Raw genomic sequence first — 22,932 nt, 5'->3', positions numbered from 1 at the left:
CCAAGCCCTTCTCCTCCATTCTCCTCTCGGGATCTTGGGCATGCACGCACACGCGCCCGGCCTGCGTTCTAAGCCACCAGGTCCGGGATGCGAACCGCGGTCGACTACATGGGAATCCAGCGACATAGCCATTACGCTAACTGCTGGTTCCCTAGAAAAATCTCTCTTAAAAAAAAATAAATTAGAACACAGGGAGAATGGCACGGTGGGGCTGTGCCCTATTCCTTCCCTCTAAATATTGATAGAAAAAGGATGTAAAAAGGTTGGCAGGAGAGCCTGGAAGCCAGAAAGCAGCAGTCCTTGAACTTGCTGTGCACAGAGCACCTGCAGCGCTTCTAGTGCAGGCTGCCAGGGCCGCAGGAGGCATGGTAGTTAAGGCGCCGGATCCCATGTGGCCAACTCTGTGGTCTGAGTCCCAGACTTGGTGATTTGAAAAACACACTGCGTATATGTGTGTGGATGCCCAAAATCCCGAGAGGAGAGTAAAGAAGGTTTGTGGTGTGGCCATCCCCCCGGGGGGTCATTTCTCACTTTCTCTTTCTATTAAGCACACAAACTGGAAGGCAAAAGTGTTAAAGAAAAAAAAAAAAAAAAGTCTCCCAGGATGCGAGTCACCGCACTGCACGTGAGCGAGGCCAGGCGGCTGTGACGGCGCAGTCTGGGCACCACAAGGTAAGGGACAGCCTTAGGGCCCTTGACAACGCTCCCCGGCACGTGCATTATGAAGACCACACTAGGCCCGAGAGCTTCTCTGAGCACTGTACACAGTCCGAGAGCTCACCTCCACTTGCTTCTCAAACTGCTTGATCTTCCGCTTCAGCGACTGCACGTAGGTGATGAAGGTCACTGCGTCGGAGGTGCTGGCCGTGTCCACCGAGTGCTGCTCCAACTCTTGGCGAGACTGCGCAGAGAGAGGGCAGTGTTGCGTGGGGGCGTCCAGGCACACTCGCGCCCTGGCTGCAAGGGCAGGCCCCACGGCCTCACCTTTGAGATCTGGGAGTGGAATTCTGTCATGTTTGATCCGAGCATCTGCCCGAACTTGCTGAGCACCTCCTTATGCCAGGAGTCGTACTTCAGGTTCACCTTAGATTGCACCTGCGGGGAGGCCACACACCACCGTCAGAGCCCCTGTGGTACGCTCCCGCTCAATCCAGTCAGACAGACGCGTGGCACCTGCAGCCGCCCGTCAGGGGGACGGCGGCTCACCTTGCCGTAGTCTATCACCACCGGGCCAAACTCCTTCTTGGTCTCTGCGTTGTCGAAAGTCCCCCTGGCCTTCCGGATCTGCACCAGGAGAGCCTGCCACTTGTTCAGGTCCTCCCCGAGCCTGTTGTAGATGTTCTCGGCTTGCATGTCCCACAGACACTGGTACTGAAGCCAAACCTGCAAGCGACAGTCTCAAGTTTCACTCTGCAGAATCTGATAAATATGACACTCACAGTCCATTAAAAGGGACTTCTTCAGTCATTAGAAAAATTCTCACTTCAGAGTCTAAAATCGAGCATCCTTGAAAACCAGTCACACCCAGGATGGGGCCCAGTGCTCACTCTCTGCTTGAAGACAAGCAAAGGCCACCCAGGGCGCCGCCCGGTAGGCAGTGATGCTCGCCCAGCTCCACATTCCTCAGTCTTCAGGACAGGCGGATTAACACGTGTGAACAACCGGGCGCGGCTCACCTTGACGTACTGCTCGACCTCAGTCACGATGCCCATGACCGCGGAATACGACTCTTCCAGGGCCACTGGGCCGTCGGGCATCCGCGTCAGAGCGTTCCTGTAGAATTTCTCTTCCTCCGTCAGCTCGTAATGCACGCCCACCTAAGCAGCCCAAGGGAGACAAGGTCAGCTGTGTGTGTGCGAATGCTAAGCTGGGTCCCCTTTCCTTCATTGAGAGGGACTGAGAGAATATCTCGTATCCAAATGGCATTTAAGGGATAATACCCACTTACACCCACTACGAGTAATCCGAAGCCCTTACGGCGAATAACCAGGGCTGGCAGGTGGTGTGTGGGTAAGGGTGCTGGACTCCAACCTGGCTGACCATGGTTCGAGTCCCATATCTGGCGGCTTGCTTCCTCACTTTCCATCTCTCTCTTTGTCTGTCTGTCTGTCTCTCTCTGTCCTTATCTGGTCAAATTAAAATAAGTTAAATAAATAATCATTTTTTAAAAATTAGAATAACTAAAACTTAGAAAAAGGTGGCATTGCTAACAGGACGGTGGAAAAGCAGCTGAGTGGTGCACAAAGATGTTCGTTTATTTCAACTCTCTAGAGCCTAAACAGACACAATGCCTGTGCCCGTGCGCTTACGCTCCCTAATCAGGGAGTAAACAACACAGAACACTGGTGGGGAGAGCAGCGGGGAAGGATGAGGCAGCAGTGCACGGTCATATTCTCTTTATTTTTATAAACTGCTTTATTTAGCTTTACTTATTTAATTGTTATTACTATTTTTTTTTTGGAGACATTTTTGCTATAGGGCATGTGCGCTCGCCAGACAGACAGACAGAGACATAGAGACAGAAAGCGAGAAATCACCCCCCAGGGGGGATGGCCACACCGCAATCCCTTCTCCTCCATTCTCCTCTCGGGATCTTGGGCACACACGCACATGCACTCAGCATGAGTTTAAGCCACTGGGTCTGGGACTCGAACCGCAGTCGACTACATGGGAGTCCAGCGACATAGCCATTATGCTAACTGCTGGTCTCATTATTTAGTTATTTTTATCTGAGAGGGTCAGAGCGAGAGAGGAAAGTGAGAAAGCCAGCCACTAGGCCTGGGACTCGAAATGTGGTCGGCCACCTGGGAGTCCAGTGCCCCTAACCATCTGCCAGCCCCCAGAGATCGCATTTTCAAGGCAGGGTCGGGACAGGCCTCACTGCGAAGTTGACATCTAAGCAGAGACCAGAGGGCAGGAAGGCCGTGAGTGCCTGCTACCAGGGCTTCTGGGCAGACAGACCAGCAGGGTGAAGGTCCTGGGCAAGAGGCTGCCGGGCCTGAGGACCAGCGGAGGCTGGCGTGGCCAAAGTGGAGCCAGTAAGGACAGGGACAACTGACATTGGGGCGGCAGGCCATGTCCGACAGGGCCCAGCAAGCCACCGTGGGACACGGGCTTTCATGCTGGCTGACATGGAAACCCTGGAGGCTCTGGAAAGAGAACCAGCTTGGAATTTGAGACCCTCTGGCTGCTCCGCTGGGGAAGAGTGGAGGGGGAAAGGTGGGCGGGCCGCGGGCAAAGGTGGGCGAGCACGTGGGAAGGAGCACCAGCATCCGGGGGGACGCCGGCCCGGGGCGGGAGGCAGCAGCGGACGTGGGAAGAACGGGCACTGGAGACCATGACGGTGTGCATCAAGGATGACGCCACAGCTTTGGGGCTGAGTGGGGTGAAGGAAGGGAAGGGAAGGCCGGAGACAGACCTGACTTGTCTCCCGACAGCTGCGAGGACGTGCCATGCGGGCGACAGGACAGACAGGTGTGGTACAAGGTCCGTCAGGCTGCCCAGGTGAATGCCTGGGGACCCTTGGGAGCAGATGGTGAGGCCGACAGACCACTGAGCGGGAGGGTGAGAGGGGATGGGCCTTGGGAGGCCGGGAAGAGGGAGCGCAGGAGAACCGGTGAAGAAAACGGGCTGGGGAGGTCGCAGGGAGGCCAGGGAGGCGTGCTGTTCTAGCAGGAGGAGGGAGGCGCACCCTGAGGAACACTGCCACTGAGTAAGTGTGACAGGACCGAGCAGCCCACACTGCCAGGAAGCCACCAGTGACTGTCCCAGAGCGGGGCAAGCTGGGGAGGCCAGTGTCTGGGAGGATGGGAGAGGCGCCCAGAGAAACGAGTTCAGACAGCGTGCCACAAGCTTCGTGATGAAGGGGAGCAAGAGAGCAGAGGGCCACAGGGACTCGGAAGAGAGGCAGGCGAGGCTGAACAGCGGGCGAGAGGGACGAGTCTGGTGTGCAGGAGACGGCAGGCTGTAGTGTGGGCAACCAGGACGAGAGCCCGAAACTGTGCAGACTCCTTGAGGGCAGAGCCTACGTTCACAGCCTGGGTCAGGTCGGCTGGGTGATGCAGAGTTCAGGCTAAACACTGCCAGGATTTCAAGTCCATTAGCTCTAAGAAAAACCTTAAGAGTGCCAGCATGGTGGTTAGGGTGGCTGGACCCCACATGGCCAACTGCACAGTTCAAAAACACGCCAGGTGCGTGTGTGCCCAAAATCCCAAGAGGAGAGTGAAGGAGAGGGGACTGCGGCGTACTCATGGGCCTCGGTCTCTCTCTGGCAAGCACATGTACCCTCCTAGCAAATTAAAGCAAAAATAAACAAATAAATAAAAATGAAAAAATAAAATCCTGGGGCCAGCAGGTGGTGTAGTGGTTAAGAGGCTGGACTCCCACACAGTTGACAGTGGTTTGAGTCCCAGACCCGACTTGAATCTCACACCAGGCACGTGGGCATGTGTGCCCAAAGTTCTCAGATGACAATGGAGGAGTAGGAAATTGCCATGTGGCCATCCCTCTTGAGGGGGTTATTTCTTATTTTCTGTCTCTCCAGCAAGTACACGTGGTCTACACCAAAAATATCTCTCTAAAAAAACACACCGGGCACGTGTGTGTGTGTGTGTGTGTGTGCCTAAAATCCCAAGAGGAGAACGAAGGCGGGATTGTGGTGTGACCATCCCCCACAGGGATGCTCTCTCACTTAAAAAAAACCAGAAAGCGAAAAATGGAAACCACTCTGGTGAGCACGCGTGTCTAGGACCCTGAGGGGATGGAGAACCGGGGAAAGACCTGCACCGTGAGAGAGGGAATTTCCTGGTAAGATCATTAAATTGTAGAATGCTGTCAACATGGTCTGTATAGTCTTTTCATCTGAAAATCAATGGTTCTACTAGAAAGCAACGCTGGCGGCGCTGGCAGGCGGGTGCTAGCTAAGGGCACTGGACTCCCTCGTGGCTAACTGCGGTTTGAGTCTCGGACCTGGCGGCTTGCTTTACTTTCTTTCTCTCTCTGTTTTAATGTAATTTAAATAAATAAAGAAAGTTAAAAAACAAAAAACAAAAAAACACAAACTCCTTGTCTATATTTTCTTAAAATAATAATTAAAAATAAAATAAAATAAAAAACAACACTGGCTAGAGATCAGGGATTAAATGGTGTTCTGAGCTCCCCTTCTGCTCTAGAAATGAACTATTAAGAGAACATCATATCTGGGATTTGCTTTAAAGTAACCTGGTACAGTGCGGACAGGAACGTAACTAAAATAAAATTGGCTGTGTGTTGAAATAAAAAGCTAGATGAAGGGGCTCGCAGGTGGTGTGGTGGTTGTGGGTGCTGGACTCCCACGTGGCTGACTGTGGTTTGAGTCTTGGACCTGGCAGCTTTCCTTCTTTTTTTTTTTTTTCTTGTTTTGGAGAGGTTTTTGTCATAGGGCGCGTGTGCTTGCCAGAAAGACAGAGAGAGACAGAGAGACAAAAAGCGAGAAATCACCCCCCCCAGGGGGGATGGTCATGCCGCAATCCCTTCCCCTCCACTCTCCTCTCGGGATCCTGGGCATGCACACACATGTGCCCGGTGTGAGTTTAAGCCACCAGGTCTGGGACTCAAACCACAGTCAACTACGTGGGAGTCCAGTGACATAGCCATTGCTGGTCCCCCGGCAGCTTGCTTTCTCACTCCCCCCCCACCTCTCTCTCTCACTCTGTCTCTTTCTGGTCAAATAAAAATAAATTAAATATAAATAAACAAGTTAAATAAAATAATAATTTTTTTGAGAGGTTTTTGCTATATTGCATGTGTGCTCGCCAGAAAGACAGAGAGACAGAAAGCGAGAAACCACCCCCCAGTAGGGGGTGGCCACACCACAATCCCTCCTCTCAGGACTTTGGGCACACACACACGTGCCTGGCGTATTAGGCCAACACGTCCGGGACACGGACTACGGTTGACTATGTGAGCGTCCAGCAATATAACCATTACTCCATCTGCTGGTCCCTTTTTGTGTATGTTTAAAAACTTCCCTTGTGGAGCCGGAAGGTAGCATGGTGGTTTAGGACACTGAACTCCCATATGGCCGACTATGGTTTGAATCCAGAACCTGGCGCTTTGCTTTCTCACTTTCCCTCCCTCTCTCTCTCTCTCTCTCTGTCCCTCTCTGGTCAAATTAAAATGAATGAATAAATAAATAAATAAATAAATAAAGTTAAATACAATAATTTGAAGAATATAGTGGCAAGACTAATGTTAAAATACTAATTTTAAAAAGGTATTATTAAAACAAACAAAATGAAACGAAACAAAGCAAAATATTCCCCGTGTATGAAGTGAGGGAAGAGCAGGAGTTCAGATTCCAGAAACTCCTGTGGAGGACTTTTTTTAAAAAAAGATTTTTGCTATAGGGCGCATGCTTGCCGGAGAGACAGAGAGAAAGAAAGTGAGAAATCAGCCCCGGGGAGGATGGCTACGCTGCAGTCCCTTCTCATCCATTCTCCTCTCGGGATTTTGGGCACACATGCCCGGTGTGAGGTTTTAGCCACCAGGTCCAGGACTTGAGCCACAGTCAGCTATGTGGGAGTCCAGCAACGTAACCATTATGCCACCTGCTGGTCCCTCCTGCAGGGACTTTTCACAGCTACTGAGACCAAGCTACAAACGCCACCTCAGTACTGGCAGAAAAATGTCAGGTCAGGTCACACAGCGCCCCCTAGAGCTCTCCTGGAGAGCTGAAGCTGGGCGCTGGAGTTTGACGACACATACAGGGCTGAAAGAGGCACCCTGGAGAAGGGCTGGTGCGAGCTCCGGAGCCCCGCGAGGCTCACCTGGTACCTCTGACTCTGGATCCTGGGCAGAGACAGCACGACCATCTTCCAGGCAAACATCTCCTGATACAGCTTGTACCTGCACTCCTCGATTGGCGGGTTCAAGTAGATGACTTGGTTGGTTATCCTCAGCTCATGAACAACGTTCTGCAAAACAAAGGTTTCCTTCGGTACTTGGCAATCCATTTCAACAAAGCGGTTTTTATATTTAACACTGTCTCTAAATTATAATTTCATGACTTCTGCACCACTCTCTCCCCGCCCCCACCCCACCAAGAGCCCAAGACAGTTAGAAGCCAGGGCAGGGGCTGCTTCCCCTCTTCCTGACTGCCCCCCTCCTGAGGGGGGAATGAAGGAGACTGCCGGCCACCCTGGGGGATGGCTTCTCACTTTATCTCAGTCTCTCTCTGGCAAGCACATGTGCCCTACAGCAGAGAAACAAACGAAATAGAAACATTTACTTGCATCTCTGGGACTCAACTTTTCTATTTTTAACTTACTATAAGGTACATGTACTTGTCTCAGAGAGAGAGAACAAAAGCGAGATCAACTCCCAGTGGAGATGGTTACACCAAAAAAAGGAGGATTTTTCCTTTCTCCCCTAGGGATCTGGGTGCACATCCACATGTGCTGCACATGGTTTTCAAGCCACCAGGTGTGGGACTTGAACCACATATTCAGTTGTGTGGGGTTCAGCCTTAACCATGTCACTGACTTGCCCGGGGACTCAGCATTTTGTAAACTATGCTTTGGGGATGAATACTATAATATTCAAAAGTCAAAACCATTTTTAAGCATTGAGAGAATAAAGGTAGTCTAGTGGAGGGAAAATGCCAGTTGTGCCAAGGTTAACCCTGTGCCGTCTTTTAGGCTTCTTCTTATGAGGCCTTCTTATGGGTGGGCGTAACACAAACTCTTTTCTTTTTCTTTTTTTTTTTTTAAGAGAGATTTTCATTATAGGGCATGTGATCTTGCCAGAGACAGAAAGTGAAAAATCACCCCTCGGGGCTGGCCACACCACAATCCCTTCTCTAGTCTCCTCTCGGGATTTTGGGCACACCCACACATGTGCCCAGTGTGAGTTTCAGGCCGCGGGGTCTGGGACTCAAATGCGGGAGACTACAGGGGAGTCCATTATGCCATGCGCTGGCCCCAACACAAATTCCCGTGAGCACTGAAAACACAGGCCCGGCTGGCCGACTGTGGAAGGTAGATGCCTCTGTAGCTGCCGCCCGGGGAACACTACCAAATTATAATTTCATGACTTCTGCACCACTCTCTCCCCGCCCCCACCCCACCAAGAGCCCAAGACAGTTAGAAGCCAGGGCAGGGGCTGCTTCCCCTCTTCCTGACTGCCCCCCTCCTGAGGGGGGAATGAAGAAGAGACTGCCGGCCACCCTGGGGGATGGCTTCTCACTTTATCTCAGTCTCTCTCTGGCAAGCACATGTGCCCTACAGCAGAGAAACAAACGAAATAGAAACATTTACTTGCATCTCTGGGACTCAACTTTTCTATTTTTAACTTACTATAAGGTACATGTACTTGTCTCAGAGAGAGAGAACAAAAGCGAGATCAACTCCCAGTGGAGATGGTTACACCAAAAAAAGGAGGATTTTTCCTTTCTCCCCTAGGGATCTGGGTGCACATCCACATGTGCTGCACATGGTTTTCAAGCCACCAGGTGTGGGACTTGAACCACATATTCAGTTGTGTGGGGTTCAGCCTTAACCATGTCACTGACTTGCCCGGGGACTCAGCATTTTGTAAACTATGCTTTGGGGATGAATACTATAATATTCAAAAGTCAAAACCATTTTTAAGCATTGAGAGAATAAAGGTAGTCTAGTGGAGGGAAAATGCCAGTTGTGCCAAGGTTAACCCTGTGCCGTCTTTTAGGCTTCTTCTTATGAGGCCTTCTTATGGGTGGGCGTAACACAAACTCTTTTCTTTTTCTTTTTTTTTTTTTAAGAGAGATTTTCATTATAGGGCATGTGATCTTGCCAGAGACAGAAAGTGAAAAATCACCCCTCGGGGCTGGCCACACCACAATCCCTTCTCTAGTCTCCTCTCGGGATTTTGGGCACACCCACACATGTGCCCAGTGTGAGTTTCAGGCCGCGGGGTCTGGGACTCAAATGCGGGAGACTACAGGGGAGTCCATTATGCCATGCGCTGGCCCCAACACAAATTCCCGTGAGCACTGAAAACACAGGCCCGGCTGGCCGACTGTTTTTTTTTCCTCTGTAGCTGCCGCCGGGACAGCCGCTGGGACCTGGGCACACCGTCCGATGGCACCGACTCCGGCGTCTCCAGAGCACGTGCTCCGCTCTAGCTGGCCACTCCTTCCACAGTGCAGGGCTCGGGACCACGCTGCTGCCTTCTTCCGCCAGGCGTGTACGGGGACTTTGTGAGGATGGTGGACACGCTGCCTGGTGCTGCGGCCTAAGCTCAGTGCGGCTGACTGCACTCAGTTCCCGGGACAGTTCAAGGTGTGAGCATGGGAAAGTAAGTGGCTTTGCCCCTCAGTGGAGGTTTTTCCTAGCATTTATTTCCCATCTTTTTAAGAGTCCTTTTTCTGCAATTTCAGCTTTATGGGAGCATTGCCGAGAAAGCACCAGAGTCAGCGCTATCCTGGCTTCTCTGTGCTGGTACCCACAGGGCAGGGCACGAGGACACTGGCTGGGGAGGACACAGTGGAGGGGAAGGGACCGCGGTGGGACCGTGCCCCGGGGGTGTGTCCTCCCCTCCCCATCTCTCTGGTGTATGTGCACGCCCTCTGCTAACTGCTCGGGGTTTGGGGAGAAAGACCACAGAGTAGCGTGCCCTCCTGACCACGGACAGGCCCGCAGGGCTGGGCACCTGCCACCCTGCACGGTTAAGGCGCTGCCTGCCAGGTGGCCTCACCGTGAGGCGACTCTTCACAGGGCCCTCCTAAGTGGAAGACTTCACTCACTGGCAAACAGGACACTGCGGGAAATACTCACTTTGATCTTTGGCTCTCCACCAGGCTTGTGACTGACTTGGGGAGCGTCCGTATCCATGTCAACTTCTGCTTTATCTTCGGCCTGTCCAAGAAGGACCTGAGTCCACGCTCTCAGGCCAGCTTGCAGACGGACACCCAGTATCCGTTCGATCTACAGAGAAGGCCAATATTAGAGAACAGTGCTTCCCAAAGCTGGCTCGCAGCATGCCGATGCGGAAGCAGTCAGTGTTCCAGGTCCAAGACAGACAGTTACTAAGCGTGGGCTCTACCTCGGCCCTATCGCACTCCCTGGCTGCAGGTACCTGCATCTCAGGGAGCCGAATGTTCTCATCCGGGGCCTCCTAAATCACCAATTCTCCCACTTAGGTGAGATAGGAACGGCAAGAGGCGGTTAAGGTGATATTTATTCAGTATAATAGAAGATTAACAGCAGTCCTTTCCTGGCAGCCTCGGAGATGCAACTAGGAAAACTATAATCTGGAGACTAGAAACCGAATCACTGTCCTTTAATAAGTAAAGAGGGGAAGTCTTCCCGATCTAGAACGAGGCAAACACAGCCCTACACACAGACAGTGGTGCACCTGTTAGCTGCCTGCCTCCAGCCACACAACCGGCCTAAAGGTGGGGCAGGCCACTGTACCGAAGCCCCCGACATTCAGGTGCTCTGTGGGCTTGGGAGCAGGGATTGTTCATTTTCACCCTGTAAGTGTCGCCCTGTGTAGATACACTTCAACTTACTTATCCATTTTAAGAGAAAAAGGAGAAAACCACAAACAGCTTGGGAATAGACCAAGTGTATCCATATCTGTCATGAAATATCCTCTCCCCAAGACCAGTAAGCTACTAAGTCCTGCAGACGGTAAGCACTCCCAACGCACTCCCTCGTAGAGCCCGGATCCCACGCACAGGGCTTTCTACCCTGGGAGGGGAAAGGGCAGAATTGTCAGAGAAGCTGCTGGGAGAGCAAGAAGAGAGCCCCAACCACGCGGAGAGCAGGGAAGCGCAAACGGAAGGCTGGCGCGTCCGGAGGATGAAGCGGCCCATTCTCCCCCCAGCTGTTTCCACACAGAGGCCCTGTGAGGACGGGCGCGTGGGACTGCGGATCAGCGCGATCACCGTCACCATCAGGGTCCCAGTCGCTGGCACTCTGGAGGGAGCTGGACGAGAGGTAATTTCTGCGGAAAACCCCTTTCAGAGACAACTGGCGCACTCACTGAACACGGCCCCCTCCCCGGCAGCGGCACACACTAGCGGGGCCCGCCCTCACCTCCATGTCCAGCTTGTTGACCCAGATGGGCAGATTGGAGTAGGAATGCAGATTTAGGTCATCCACGGCTTTCTGGACTCGGTTCAAGATCTCGGAGAAGGTCTTGTGGTCGTACATGCACGTCTCCAGGGAGCGCACCTCCAGGTCTATTTTTTCTTCAATAATCAGCAGGTCGTCCACCTAAATGTTCAACGACTACAATGTAATAAAAGCCCTCACTCCACTCTTTCATCTTTATAAACATTTTTCACGGAAGTTCTCCTGTGGACGGCTAACCCAATGCGCTGGGTGAGGAGCCCTCCCACTCCTGCACCCTCACGGAGGGCGGGAATCTGTGGACACCAGCCGCCTCTCCCCCTCCACTGTGCACAGCAGGACAGGCTCGGAGAAGGGAGTGGCTACGCCTGCTCAGCCTCCTGTGCCCGGGGCAGCCTGTGCTCCAGTCAGGAAGCCTGCAACTGCCCAGCTCCCAGAGGCTGGGAAGAGCCAAATTCTGGGGTGGATCCTGGGCAGGCGTGAGCACTGCAGACCTGGAGGGTGTGTCCCACTCAGCTGCCTGTCAAGACTCCTGTGGCCTTTGTGCCACTGGCCCCTAGAGTCCGTGGCACCTCATGCCTCCCATGGTGAGTAAAACGGCCCCCCGTTCACAGTTGCCCTCACGGCCTACACCGTACCGACCCGTGTGCCTTCCGTGGGAGAGTCCATGATGTGGGTCGGCCACGGCTCGGTTCAAAGCATGACTTGGGCGCTGCGGGGAGTCAGAGCTCACCTTCTCCTGGAAGTTGAAGACCGTCTCTGCCAGGCGCTGCACGTAGGGGTCGAGTTTGTACGACTCCCACACCAGCGCGATGCCTTCTGCAATCAGAGCCTGCACTTCCTTCTTCAAGCCGGCCACCAGGAGCGAGATGGTGCTGCGCTCCTCCACTTTCTCACAGGTCCGCTCGTACGTACGGACGCTTTCGATCAGCGAGATGGCAAACGGGTAGAGCTGGTTTGCCTGGTGGGCCTTGTTCACAATGGCCAGGGGCACTCGGAAACCCAGCCACTTGAGGTTCCGCACCTCCTTAGAAAGTGTGATGATTTCAGGAAGGAAGTTCACTTTCAGCTTAAGGACGTTCCCGCTGCGGCCCCGGACGCGAGTGCTCTCGATGGTGAAGATGCGCCCCGAGACGCCCAGGTTGCGCTGCTGCACCTTCCGCGCCCAGTCGTCGAAGATCTCCTGGGTGTTGAGCTTCATGCGGAAGCTGTCCCCGTCCTGCTTCAGCTTCTGCCCTTCCACGTGGTTCTCCCAGCCCTTGCCCAGGACGTCTTCCACGCGCTTCATGTAGGCAGTCAGCTGCCTGTCGATCTGCTTGGCCCAGATGATGGACCCCGACACTGGGGGCAGGTCCCGCACGTGGCTCATCTTACAAGCCTGGCTTTGTGGGTACTGGACCTTGAACTTGTCATGGAGAGACTCGATGTCGTCCTTCACGCGCTGGATCAGCTGGGTCTGGTACTCGCGGATGGCCCCGCGGATGTGCGGCCTGACGAAGAGCGCGTTGAACCTGGAGAAGATCCTAAACATCTCGTTGGCGTTCTTGGCCGTGCCCAGCTGGTCCCGGAGGCGAGCCGTGATGCGGGTCTCCACTCTGTCGATCCGCTCGTCGTACCGCTTCATCGCGGCCTCCCAGGCTTCCGTGCCCTCCTTGGACACGTCCAGCCCGTCCACTTCCTTGACGTTCTCGTACGCGAGGTTGACCTCCTCGATGGCATTCGCGTCAGCGGCATCAAAGAGAACCTCAGCCACTTTCATGTCCTGGGGCTCAGGAACCTCTCCCTGATTCTGCTGCGCAACTGCTGTGACCTGCAAGGGATCGGAGAAGGCGCTCACCGAAAGATTTTCATTCTGTTGTCAACACCACGCAAAGATTACTAGCCAGCAACTTAGGCTTTTAAACTTCTAGCCAAATAGTTTATAAACACAACTCAGTAAGGCCAAGGAAAATCCCAAAGGGTGTAATTTTCACTTTTCACTGAAGATTTTCTGACAATGCAGTTTTGCTGGAATTGTTTTTCTTTTTTTTTTTAAATTGCCAGAGTGTAACATGTGTTCCTCAGAGAGAGGGATGGAGCTGGGAGAGGGGAAGAAAGCACCGCCAAATGGGTGTGGTCATGCTGGAATCCCTTCTCCATTTCTCCACCTCATCAAGGTTGTGGGCATGTACACACACACGCCTGCCATGTTTTTCAAGCTGCCTGACCTGGGTTCAAGCAATGGTCGATCATGTGGGATTTGGCTCCCTTAAACACTGAGCTAGGGGGCTCAGATAAAAAATTAAACAACAACAACAACAAAACTAAAATGGGGCCAACAGGCAGTGTGGTGGATAAGGGTGCTTGATTCCCACATGGCCGACCATGGTTTGAGTCCCAGATCTGATGGCTTGCTTTCTCGCCTTCCCTTTCTCTCTCTCTCTGGTGGTCAAATAAAAAACAAACAAACAAACAAAAAACAAAATAAACAAACAAAAAACCCATTAACAATAGCACTGAGCTAGGGGACTGGGCCTATTAGAGTAAGTAGTTATTATTATTATTATTTTGGTTTTTGCCATAGGGCACAGGTTGTCGCTGGAGAGAAACAGAGAGGGAAAGTAAGCGATGACCCCTGGTAGGGATGGACATGCTGCGATCCCTTCTCCTCCTGGGATGTTAGGTATGCATACATGTGTGCCTGGTGTGAATTCCAAGTCACCAGGTCTAGGGCTGGAACTGCAGCTGACCACGTGGGAGTCCAGCTGCCTTCAGAAACAATCCACCTGCTTGAGCAAATTTCTTAAAGGAAATAAAGAACTGGTGAAGAGAGAAAGGGGATTCCAGAAGAGACAGGCAGGGAGTAGCCACCCCATCCCTCTACTCCACCGCGGGCGGCTGCAGTTACAGCACGGTTTCAGAGGACAGCGCTGAGGAAGAGGCTCAGGAACGTGCTCAGGTCACGCAGCAAGTAGATTGTGAGACTGGGGTTCAAAACCCAGGAATCCCAGGGCCAGTAGGGAGCATGGAGATTAAGGCACTGAATTCCCACATGGCCAACCACGGTCCAAGTCCCAGACCCAGCGGCTTGAAAATCACACTGGGCACATGTCCACACTCACCCCAAATCCCAGGAGAATGGAGAAGAGATTGCACTGTGGCCACCCCTCAGGGGTGATTTCTCACTTTCCCTCTCTGTCTCTCTCTGGCAAGCACACCCTCCCTCTGGCAAAAACCTAAGGAAAAAATAAACTGGGAATTTGGGTGCAGCGCCCACCGGAGGTGGGGAAGGAATGGACGGCTGGGGGGCAGAAGATTTGATCTGAACCAACAGGACGCCGAATCACGAGGTCTGAAAGACGACCACGACAAGACGGGAGTGGAGCCGAGCAAGTGGACAGCGGCACACGGAAGGCGCCAAAGCAGCGGGGCGGGCGGCTGCGCACCTGCGGCCGCAGCACCCGGACGATGACGGCGCGCAGCTGCTCGTGCTGGCGGCGGAACTTGCGCATCTGGTCCAGGCGCGCCTGCAGCTTCCGGTGGGCGGGGTTGATGCGCCACACCATCTTCAGGTTCTCCTCCCGCTTCCTTTTGACGATGTCTCTCAGCAACACCTGCAGCTTCTCGTACTCGTCGTCCCAGGTCTGGAAAACCTCAAAGCACGCGACCATCACCTAGATGTGATAGAGAAAAGCTCGTTAGCACTTCTGTGTGCTCCCAGCCCTGCGCCGGGAAGCTGCTTTTCCAACAATCTAAAACGCACCTTTTCGAACTCTTCATAAGCAACGTGCATCAGTTTCCTCGTGCCCAGCACTTTGAGGAGCTGAGAACTCAAGTCTCTTGAAATGGCCTCCACCAGGCGCAGCGCCCTCTGGATGGGGTACTTGGTGTTGCGGATCTTTCTCAGATGGGTGAAGATGGCCACAAGCGCCTGGCGGATCTTGTCCAGCTCAGTGGCCGACAGCAGGTCGTTCAGGGGGAAGTCCTTCATCAGCGGGTTGTAGTCGTTCACCGTCTCCAGGGCCTGTTTCAGACCTGCATCCACAGAGAACGGCGGGAACTGAAATACACCCTTACAATGGAACTTTCTTTTTTAAACTTGCCAGAGGGCCCATGTGTTCACCAGAGAAAGACAGAGAGACACAGAGAGGGGGAGAAAGCAGCTGCCGCCCCAGGGATGGTCACCCACAATCCCATTTCGGCCTCTCCCTCCTCGGGATTTTGGGCCAGCACATACACACCCAGCATGTCTCTTAAGCCACCGGGTCCGTACAGTGACCCTGTGGGAAATGGTCCTTTAACCTCCAGGCCACAGGGCCAGCCTACCACGAAATGTTTTGGTGTTGCAGAAGGTCTGGCGATACAAAAACCGGGTAGGATGTTAGAAAAAGAAGGTGTGCTGATTCAGAGGACAATTCAGGGTGTCCTGTCCTTGCTGCTCTGAGTATGTGGGTCAGTGCACACACTCTAAGGGCTGAGTGACAGCCTTAGAGGTTGTTCCTCTTCTTGCTTTCTACATTATCTCCACCTCCTATCAATAACAACTAAATTTAGAAAACTAACATTTTTATGATCCTTAAGAGCACTGAAACCTTGTTAAGGGAATCCATGGCCCAAGTTAGATGAGCTGTTACTATGCACGTGGAATCACAGATGCACCAGGGTCTTGTCTTTTTCTTTTTCCTTAAAAATTTTTTTGGTTGGGGACCAGCAGGTGGCGTGATGGTTAAGGGGCTGGACCCTCCCACGTAGCCAACCACAGTTCGAGTCCTGGACCTGACGGCTTGCTTTCGCACTTTCTCTCTCACTCTCTCTCTCTCACTCTCTCTCCCCCTCTATGTCTCACTCTTATAAAATTTAACAAAAATGATAATAAATGAATGAATGAAATTAAATAAATAATTATTTAAAACATTTTGTTGTTATAGGGCACATGTGCTTGCAAGAGACAGAGTAAGAGAGAAAGCGAGAACGCACCCCCAGGGAAGATGGTCGTGCTACAATCCCTTCTACTCTGTTCTGCGATTTCCAGCATTCGCGCACACACACCTTGTGTGTGTTTAGGCCACCGTGCCCAGGACTCCAATCATGCTGTGGGCCCTGTAGGATCCAGCCACCTAACCACACCACCAGCTTGCTTCCCTCCCTTTTATTTTTGGAGAGGTTTTCGCTATAGGGCGCGTGCGCTCGCCAGACAGAGAGAGACATAGAGACAGAAAGCAAGAAATCACCCCCCCAGGGGGAATGGTCATGCCGCGATCCCTTCTCCTCCATTCTCCTCTCAGGATCTTGGGCACGCACACACACGTGCCCGGCGTGAGTTTTAAGCCACTGGGTCCGGGACGCGAACCGCGGTCGACTATGTGGGAGTCCAGCGACATAGCCATTATGCTAACTGCTGGTTCCCCCCTCCCTTTTTTTGTAATACGGAGAAGGAAAGTTGTCTTTTTCCTTTTTCTTTTCTTTTTTTTTTGGACAGAGGGTATACGCATTTGCCAGAGAAAGACAGAGAGGGGATGAGGAAGAGGAAGAGAGCGTCTCCCCATGAGGCAGGCTCCTATTGCAATCCCTCCTCCTTTCCCACATCCTGCCAGGATCCCGGGTGCATGTGTGCACACCTGCCTGGTGTTTCCCAAGATTTCAGCCAGGATTTCAATCACGTGGCTGGCCACACAGGATCCAGCTCCCTTTGCCACCAGGCTATGGGGTTATCCTGAGACAGGTATTTCAACAGTGTCTTGCCATGTCATGACCCTCCGGGCCCAGCCTGCCCGTTAGCTAGGACCACAGCAACAGGCTGCTCTGCCGGACTTTTTGGGTTGGGTGGGAACCACACCCAGGCCTCCCATGCGGCCCCAGCCTCACACAGCAATGGCCTCCTGCCTGGGCCGCCATGACTGTGGGCCTCTAGTCTATTTCTCGACTTCCCCTGGCTTAAGATAAACATATTAGGGGAAAAATGGAATGTTTTGGGGTATTAAAAAAAATCAAGGTACAGATGTGTTCGTGAGCACCCAGGTGATACGCAGTGTGGTCAAACTGGAAGGTCTCTGCTTGGGATTTCCTCACATTTAAAAGGTGGAGAACCCCCTCCCCGCCATTTTCAGGGAAGAGGGACAAGGCCATCGCCGTAGCCCCAATGGCTTGCTCTGCCCGTCTCTGTGGGCACAGACGTGTACAGGAACGCCTGCAGCACCAGGGCACTCACGTGTGCCTGGTGTGTTAGTGCAACTTCACTCGCACTGTTCCCCTCTCAGAAAGCCACAATTATTTAGAAAGGTGAGAAAGGAGCCTAGAGAGGAAGGCAGGGTAGCAGTAGGACTAGCCAGCCCTCCTCCCACAGGGCTCCAGCTGACGGCTTCTCTCAGCCTAAACTACCCTGCTGCCCAGACTGTCATGGGTGTACTTGGCTTCATGCCAACGAAAGGAGAGCCACCTGCGGAACCAAGCAGCTGAGGAACAGGAGGGAAACTCCCAGGGCCTGCGACACTCTGCCTAGAAACCGGCTTGTGCCCGATGGGAAGGGCGGCTGTGTGGGGAGGTGGTTTTCCTGCCCTGGAAATAGGGGAGATGCAAAGCCAGGTCGGAATCCATGGCTCTCAACACCAGCTCTAGTCTGCACCTGTGTCGGTGTCGAAGCTGACAGTGGCGTGGAAGCGTTTGCCGTGCTTCAGGATATCCAGAGTCAGGAGGACCTCCGGGCTCTCCCGTTTCTCTTGGATGCGGTATAACGCACGTTCCAAGTTGAGCCAAAAACTAATCTCCTGTAAGGCAGTTCCTGACGCGGGGTCTCGATCGAGTTTGGTCACCTTTGAAGATAAAATAACATTCACGGGTATTCACTATTTAAACAAAAGTAAGAGTATCCTTAACTGAACACTCAAGCATTATAACTTAATTTTATTTATATTTCAAGATTTCCTCTTTTGTAAATTAAAAGTAGTTTGATTCAAAGTCAAAGGTTTGAGACTGCTGAGGTTAACACTAACAGAGTTAATATTTCAACCACTTCAAACTGTACCCTGACCATTACAGACCAACTCCAGTCCCATTTGTTTAAGCATTCCCAGGACTGAGTGGGGTTAGCACTAAGTTACCCCAGGATTTACCTCCTTGACAGACCTCAGGCCAGCTTCCCCAGGTACTTAAGGGTAACGCATCTTACACGATACTTTCAAGTAAGTTCTCTTACTTTCTGAATTTCTCTGATCCAGCGGTTAACTCCAGACTGTAACTGATTGAGAAAAGTTGGGTCTTCAACTTTATCACCAAAGTCTGTAACTTTGGGCTTTTCTCCACGCTCATAACACTGTTTTGCCACATTGGTAATAATTGGATGAATCGGTAGGCTGATTTCTGGGATTTCGATGTTTTGCTGCAAATGCAGGAGGCCCATCTCAAGTTCTGCAATCTTTTTTTCAACTGAAGGAGCCATTTTATCACCATCCCTAAAAAAGACAAGAAATATCTTAAAATTTAGTACATTACGGGTCTTCAAAAAGATTCTATTATTTTGGGTCTATTCGGTATTAATAACACACATATTTGTTAATGCAAAGGATTTCTATTGTCTCTGGATTGCTAACTTTATCCTCCCAATCCTCGAGTTTCACATCATCTTCCATACTGTCTTCTGAATATTAAGTGAAATACGACATTCAAACCACAGAAGGAAAAACAGTTTTTACCTGTCTGCCTTGCCGGACTCTCTGATATAGGACTTAAAAAAAGGAGCCACCGCATTGCTTATGAAAGAATGCAATGTCTCGTATGGCGAGTCTTCACTGAGTGTGAGAACCCGGAGCTGAGAAGATACCGGTTTATCTGCATCAATTACAGGAGTTCGTTTAATGAATGCCAAGCTAAAAAGAAAGCAAAAACAAGAAATTAGAACCAAGCATGCCATTCTCATTCCTCACTGGTCTTTTTTTATTTTTTTAAAACAATTATTTTATTTAATTTCATTCACTGTTATTATTTTATCTTATTTCTTTGAAGTTGACCAGAGAGAGGCAAAGAGAGAGAAAGTGAGAAAACAAGCTTCCCGGTCTGGGACTCAAACCATGGTCAGCCACGTGGGAGTCCAGTCGCCTTAACCACCACACCATCTGCTGGCCCCATCATTAGTCTTGATCATTGTATTGTGGCCTTATTTGTGTTGTGTAAGTCAAACCCACGTGAATGTTGAATTTAGAAATCGCATTAAAAATAGGGACCAGCAGTTAGCGTAATGGCTATGTTGCTGGACTCCCACATAGTCGACCGCGGTTCAAGTCCCAGACCCGGTGGTTTAAACTCATGCTGGGCACATGTGCGTGCATACCCAAGATCCCAAGAGGAGAATGGAGGAGAAGGGATTGTGGCGTGGCCACCCCCCCTGGGGGGTGATTTCTCGCTTTCTATCTCTCTCTCTCTCTGTCTGTCTGGCGAGCGCACGTGCCCTATAGCAAAAAACCTCTCCAAAAAAAGAAAAAAAAAAAAGACGAAGGTGTTGCTTTTCTAAAAGTGAAATGTACTGCTTGCCTGGTCTGAACTTCCTACGGACAGCCCTGAATCGAGGCTATGGTTAGCGCCCCGGGCCACCAAACTAGGCAAGCTGGCTGGTCTCTGAGTAGACTAGATTCATAACCTTGGCCTAATCGACCTTGCCTCAGGAACTGCAGGTTACAAGCTAAGATGTATTAAATTCTGACCTTACACTCATTTGTACCATTCACTGACTTTGATCAACAAAGCAGTTCCGAGGCTGAAGTGACAAGCAGGCACTCCAGGCTCCTTTGAGTCTCACCCCTGCTGTGCAGTCTCACCTCTGCTGTGCACCCTCTTCCCACCCTGAGACACCACTTAAACTAGACCTTCCTTTCCCAAACACTTCATATGCCTTGTGTTTTTGCATAAGAAATCTGTATCTGGGGCCAGCAGGTGGCATGGTGGTTGGGGTGGTGGACTCCCACCAAGGCTGACAGTGGTTCGAGTCTCAGACCTGGAGGCTTGCTTTCTCACTTTCCCTCCTCTCTCTGTCTCTCTCTGATGAGCGTGTGTGCCCTGTAGTAAAGTAATAATAATAAAAATAATGATGATGAATAAAATTAAATCATTATTAAAAAAAAAAAAGAGGGGCCAGCATGTGGTGTGGTGGTTACAGAGCTGGACTCCCACATGGCCAACTGGTGTTCAAGTCCTGGACCAGGAAGCTTAAACTCATACCAGGTGCACGCATGTGCTTGCGTGCTCAAAATCCCAAGAGGAGACTGGAGAAGGGATTCTGGTGTGGCTATCTTCCCTGGGGGTGATTTCTTGCTTTCTGTATAGCTCTGTTTCTCCAGCAAGCGCACGTGCCCTATAGCAAAAATTTCTCGGGAAAAAAAAAAAAATTTCTCCAAGAGGAGAATGGAGGAGAGGGTACTGTGGTGTGGCCATCCCCTCAGGGGGTAATCATTTCTCACTTTCCCTCTATCTGTCTCTCTCTGGCAAATGCACAAACCTCATGGGAAAAACCTTGAAAAAAAAAAGTTGGGCCAGCAGGTGGGGTGGAGGTTAAGGTGCTGGATCCCACATGGTTGCTTTCGTGGTCCGAGTCCCAGACGCAGTGGCCAGAAAAATCACACTGAGCATGTATAAGTGCATGCCCAAAATCCTGCAAGGAGAAATGGAGGAGAAGGGACATGGCATGGCCATAACCCCTGGGGATGATCTCTCTCTCTCTCTCTGTCTCTCTTGGGAGGGCACACACCCTATAGCAAACATTGGGAAAAAAATTTAAAAAGAGAGATTTAAAAACTAGGAAGTGGGGGCCAGACGGCAGCGCAGTGGTAACAGCACTGAGGCAGATGCACAAGGACGGTTGGCTTCTGAACAGACTTCCCTGTACCTGCCAGGAATGTCTGTGCCTGTGATCTGGAGTGGGCAGAAACTGGGGGCAACCGCGGTGTGAAGATCCTGTGGGGGTCTCTCTCCGTCCACAAGAATGCTTACCAGCTGTAATCGTGAAGGACCAGCTCTGACCCGAGAGTGTTACTGGGTATGTTAAATGCACCACAGCGCAGGAGGACACCATGACACGGCAAATTCACACTCTCAACTTCAGCATTTAGGCTGACTGGGAGATCTTAATTTGAACGCATGAAATCTAAAATACTGAATTTAAAGAGTAGAAACTTTTGGGGTCAGCAGGTGGCGTGGTGGTTAACGGTGCTGGACTCCCACATGACCGACCGTGGTTCAAGTCCTGGACCTGGCAGCTTCCCATTCTCTCTTTCTCTATGTCCCTCACTGGTCAAATTAAAATAAATAAATAAGGGGCCAGCAGGTGGCATAGTGGTTGGGGGCACTGGACTCCCACATAGCCTACTGCAGTTCAAATCCCAGACCTGGTGACTAGCCTTCTCACTTTCCCCTCCCCTCTCTCACTCTGGACCCTCTCTGGTCAAATTAAAATAAACAAACAAAGTTAAAAAAATAAAAAAAAAAAAAGAAAAGAAAGAAGAGTTCACACTCTTGCATGCTTCCTAACGTGTCTGCCTGAGTCAATTCACACTGAGGCAGGGTATACTCATACTACTCACCTGTTGGACTTCACTCCGTAATGGATGTCTATGTTGATGTTATAGGAAATGAATTCTTTTTCTTCTTCTCCTTCATCACCAACATCCTCTACAAATTATAATAAATATGATATCAAATTCATATCAACATTTCCAAGTTATTATTGATCATCTGCTCAGAGAATGATGATTCTCACCCCACCCTAACTTGACATTTAACCCCCCACGTAATTTGACAATACTTAATTTTTTTTTTTTTTTAATTTGTAGAGGCTTTTGCCTTAGGTAAGAAAGACAGAGACAGTAAGAGGGAAAGTAAGAAATCACCACCACCACCACCACCACCCGGGGATGGCCACGCCACAATCCCTTCTCCTCCATTCTCCTCCCGGGATCTTGGGCACGCACACGCAGGCACCTGGCATGAGTTTCAAGCCACCATCCAGGAACTGAACTGTGGTCAGCCACATGGGAGTCCAGTGATGCAATGCCTCGCCATGTGCTGTCCCCCGAATTTTTTTTTAAATAATAAAAATTTTTTGCTATAGAGCGCATGCATTTGCTAGAGACAGAAAGACGGAGAGAGAGGGAAAGTGAGAAAACACCTCCCAGGGGGGATGGGATGGCCACACTGCAATCCCTTCTCCTTCATTTTTCTCTTGGGATTTTGGGCACACACATACACCTGGCATGTTCTTCTAGCCACCAGGTCCGAGGCCCAACTGCACACTTGGCCATGTGGGCTCCAGCTACCTAAACCACCACACCACCAGCTGGCCCACCCTCCCCATTTTTCCTGACCCCTGACTTGGTTGTATATTTGCTATGTGATCTTGGGCAACGTGGCTAACTTCTGTGCACCGCCAGTTCTTGCCTGGGCTGCTGGAAGGATTAAGCTAGTTTTGCAGGTGACTGGGGGAGCAGGGCCTTGCCTGGGGGCAGTGCAGCTGGTGGTGGCTCTTACCAAGTTCTCCAGGCTCAATCCCAGGAGTTGCACCCCGTGCTCCAAACACAGAGGTCACGTTCCACTCCCACCCAAGAATGTTCTGCTCAGCTGTTTACTCAGCACTTCACGCACACTACACGTTTGCCCTATGGGGTTCGCCGTCGTCATCCTGTCTCCAGGTGAAGAACCCAGGTGACTTGCTTACAGACACTCAGCTGGAAAACAGCGAAGCAGGCACTCGGGAGTGCGATTTCAAAGCCCGGGCTCCTTCCCAGCATGGCCAGTCTTCCTCAAGGCCAGGCCTAGGCAAACCGCTAAGAAAACGGTCATCTCAAGAAACATTCCCCAGGAGCCAGCAGACGGTGTAGCG

The 22,932-nt window shown here is 51.4% G+C and overlaps 1 protein-coding gene across 1 annotated transcript in view; it reads right to left on the bottom strand.

Annotated features, from left to right (window-relative positions):
• The window catches only part of DYNC1H1 (dynein cytoplasmic 1 heavy chain 1), a gene marked incomplete at its 5' end in the record, with an annotated part of 74,994 nt that extends 52,320 nt beyond the window's left edge, over positions 1-22,674 (bottom strand). Inside the window, 15 exons of the mRNA XM_014592190.1 lie at positions 782-901; positions 985-1,095; positions 1,207-1,383; positions 1,677-1,817; positions 6,807-6,953; positions 9,792-9,941; positions 11,058-11,237; positions 11,827-12,903; positions 14,519-14,746; positions 14,836-15,107; positions 17,695-17,881; positions 18,265-18,520; positions 18,761-18,934; positions 21,638-21,725; positions 22,581-22,674. Of these exons, the coding sequence (XP_014447676.1) occupies positions 782-901; positions 985-1,095; positions 1,207-1,383; positions 1,677-1,817; positions 6,807-6,953; positions 9,792-9,941; positions 11,058-11,237; positions 11,827-12,903; positions 14,519-14,746; positions 14,836-15,107; positions 17,695-17,881; positions 18,265-18,520; positions 18,761-18,934; positions 21,638-21,725; positions 22,581-22,674 (3,402 nt within the window). The remainder of the gene's footprint in view (positions 1-781; positions 902-984; positions 1,096-1,206; positions 1,384-1,676; positions 1,818-6,806; positions 6,954-9,791; positions 9,942-11,057; positions 11,238-11,826; positions 12,904-14,518; positions 14,747-14,835; positions 15,108-17,694; positions 17,882-18,264; positions 18,521-18,760; positions 18,935-21,637; positions 21,726-22,580) is intronic.
• Positions 22,675-22,932: the final 258 nt, after the last annotated feature.

This window comes from Tupaia chinensis, unplaced genomic scaffold, assembly GCF_000334495.1.
Source record: "Tupaia chinensis unplaced genomic scaffold, TupChi_1.0 Scaffold000671_1, whole genome shotgun sequence".
Taxonomy (NCBI): Eukaryota; Metazoa; Chordata; class Mammalia; order Scandentia; family Tupaiidae; genus Tupaia; species Tupaia belangeri.
Note: the sequence above shows the minus strand (reverse complement) of the source record. Positions and strands in the feature narration are given on the sequence as shown.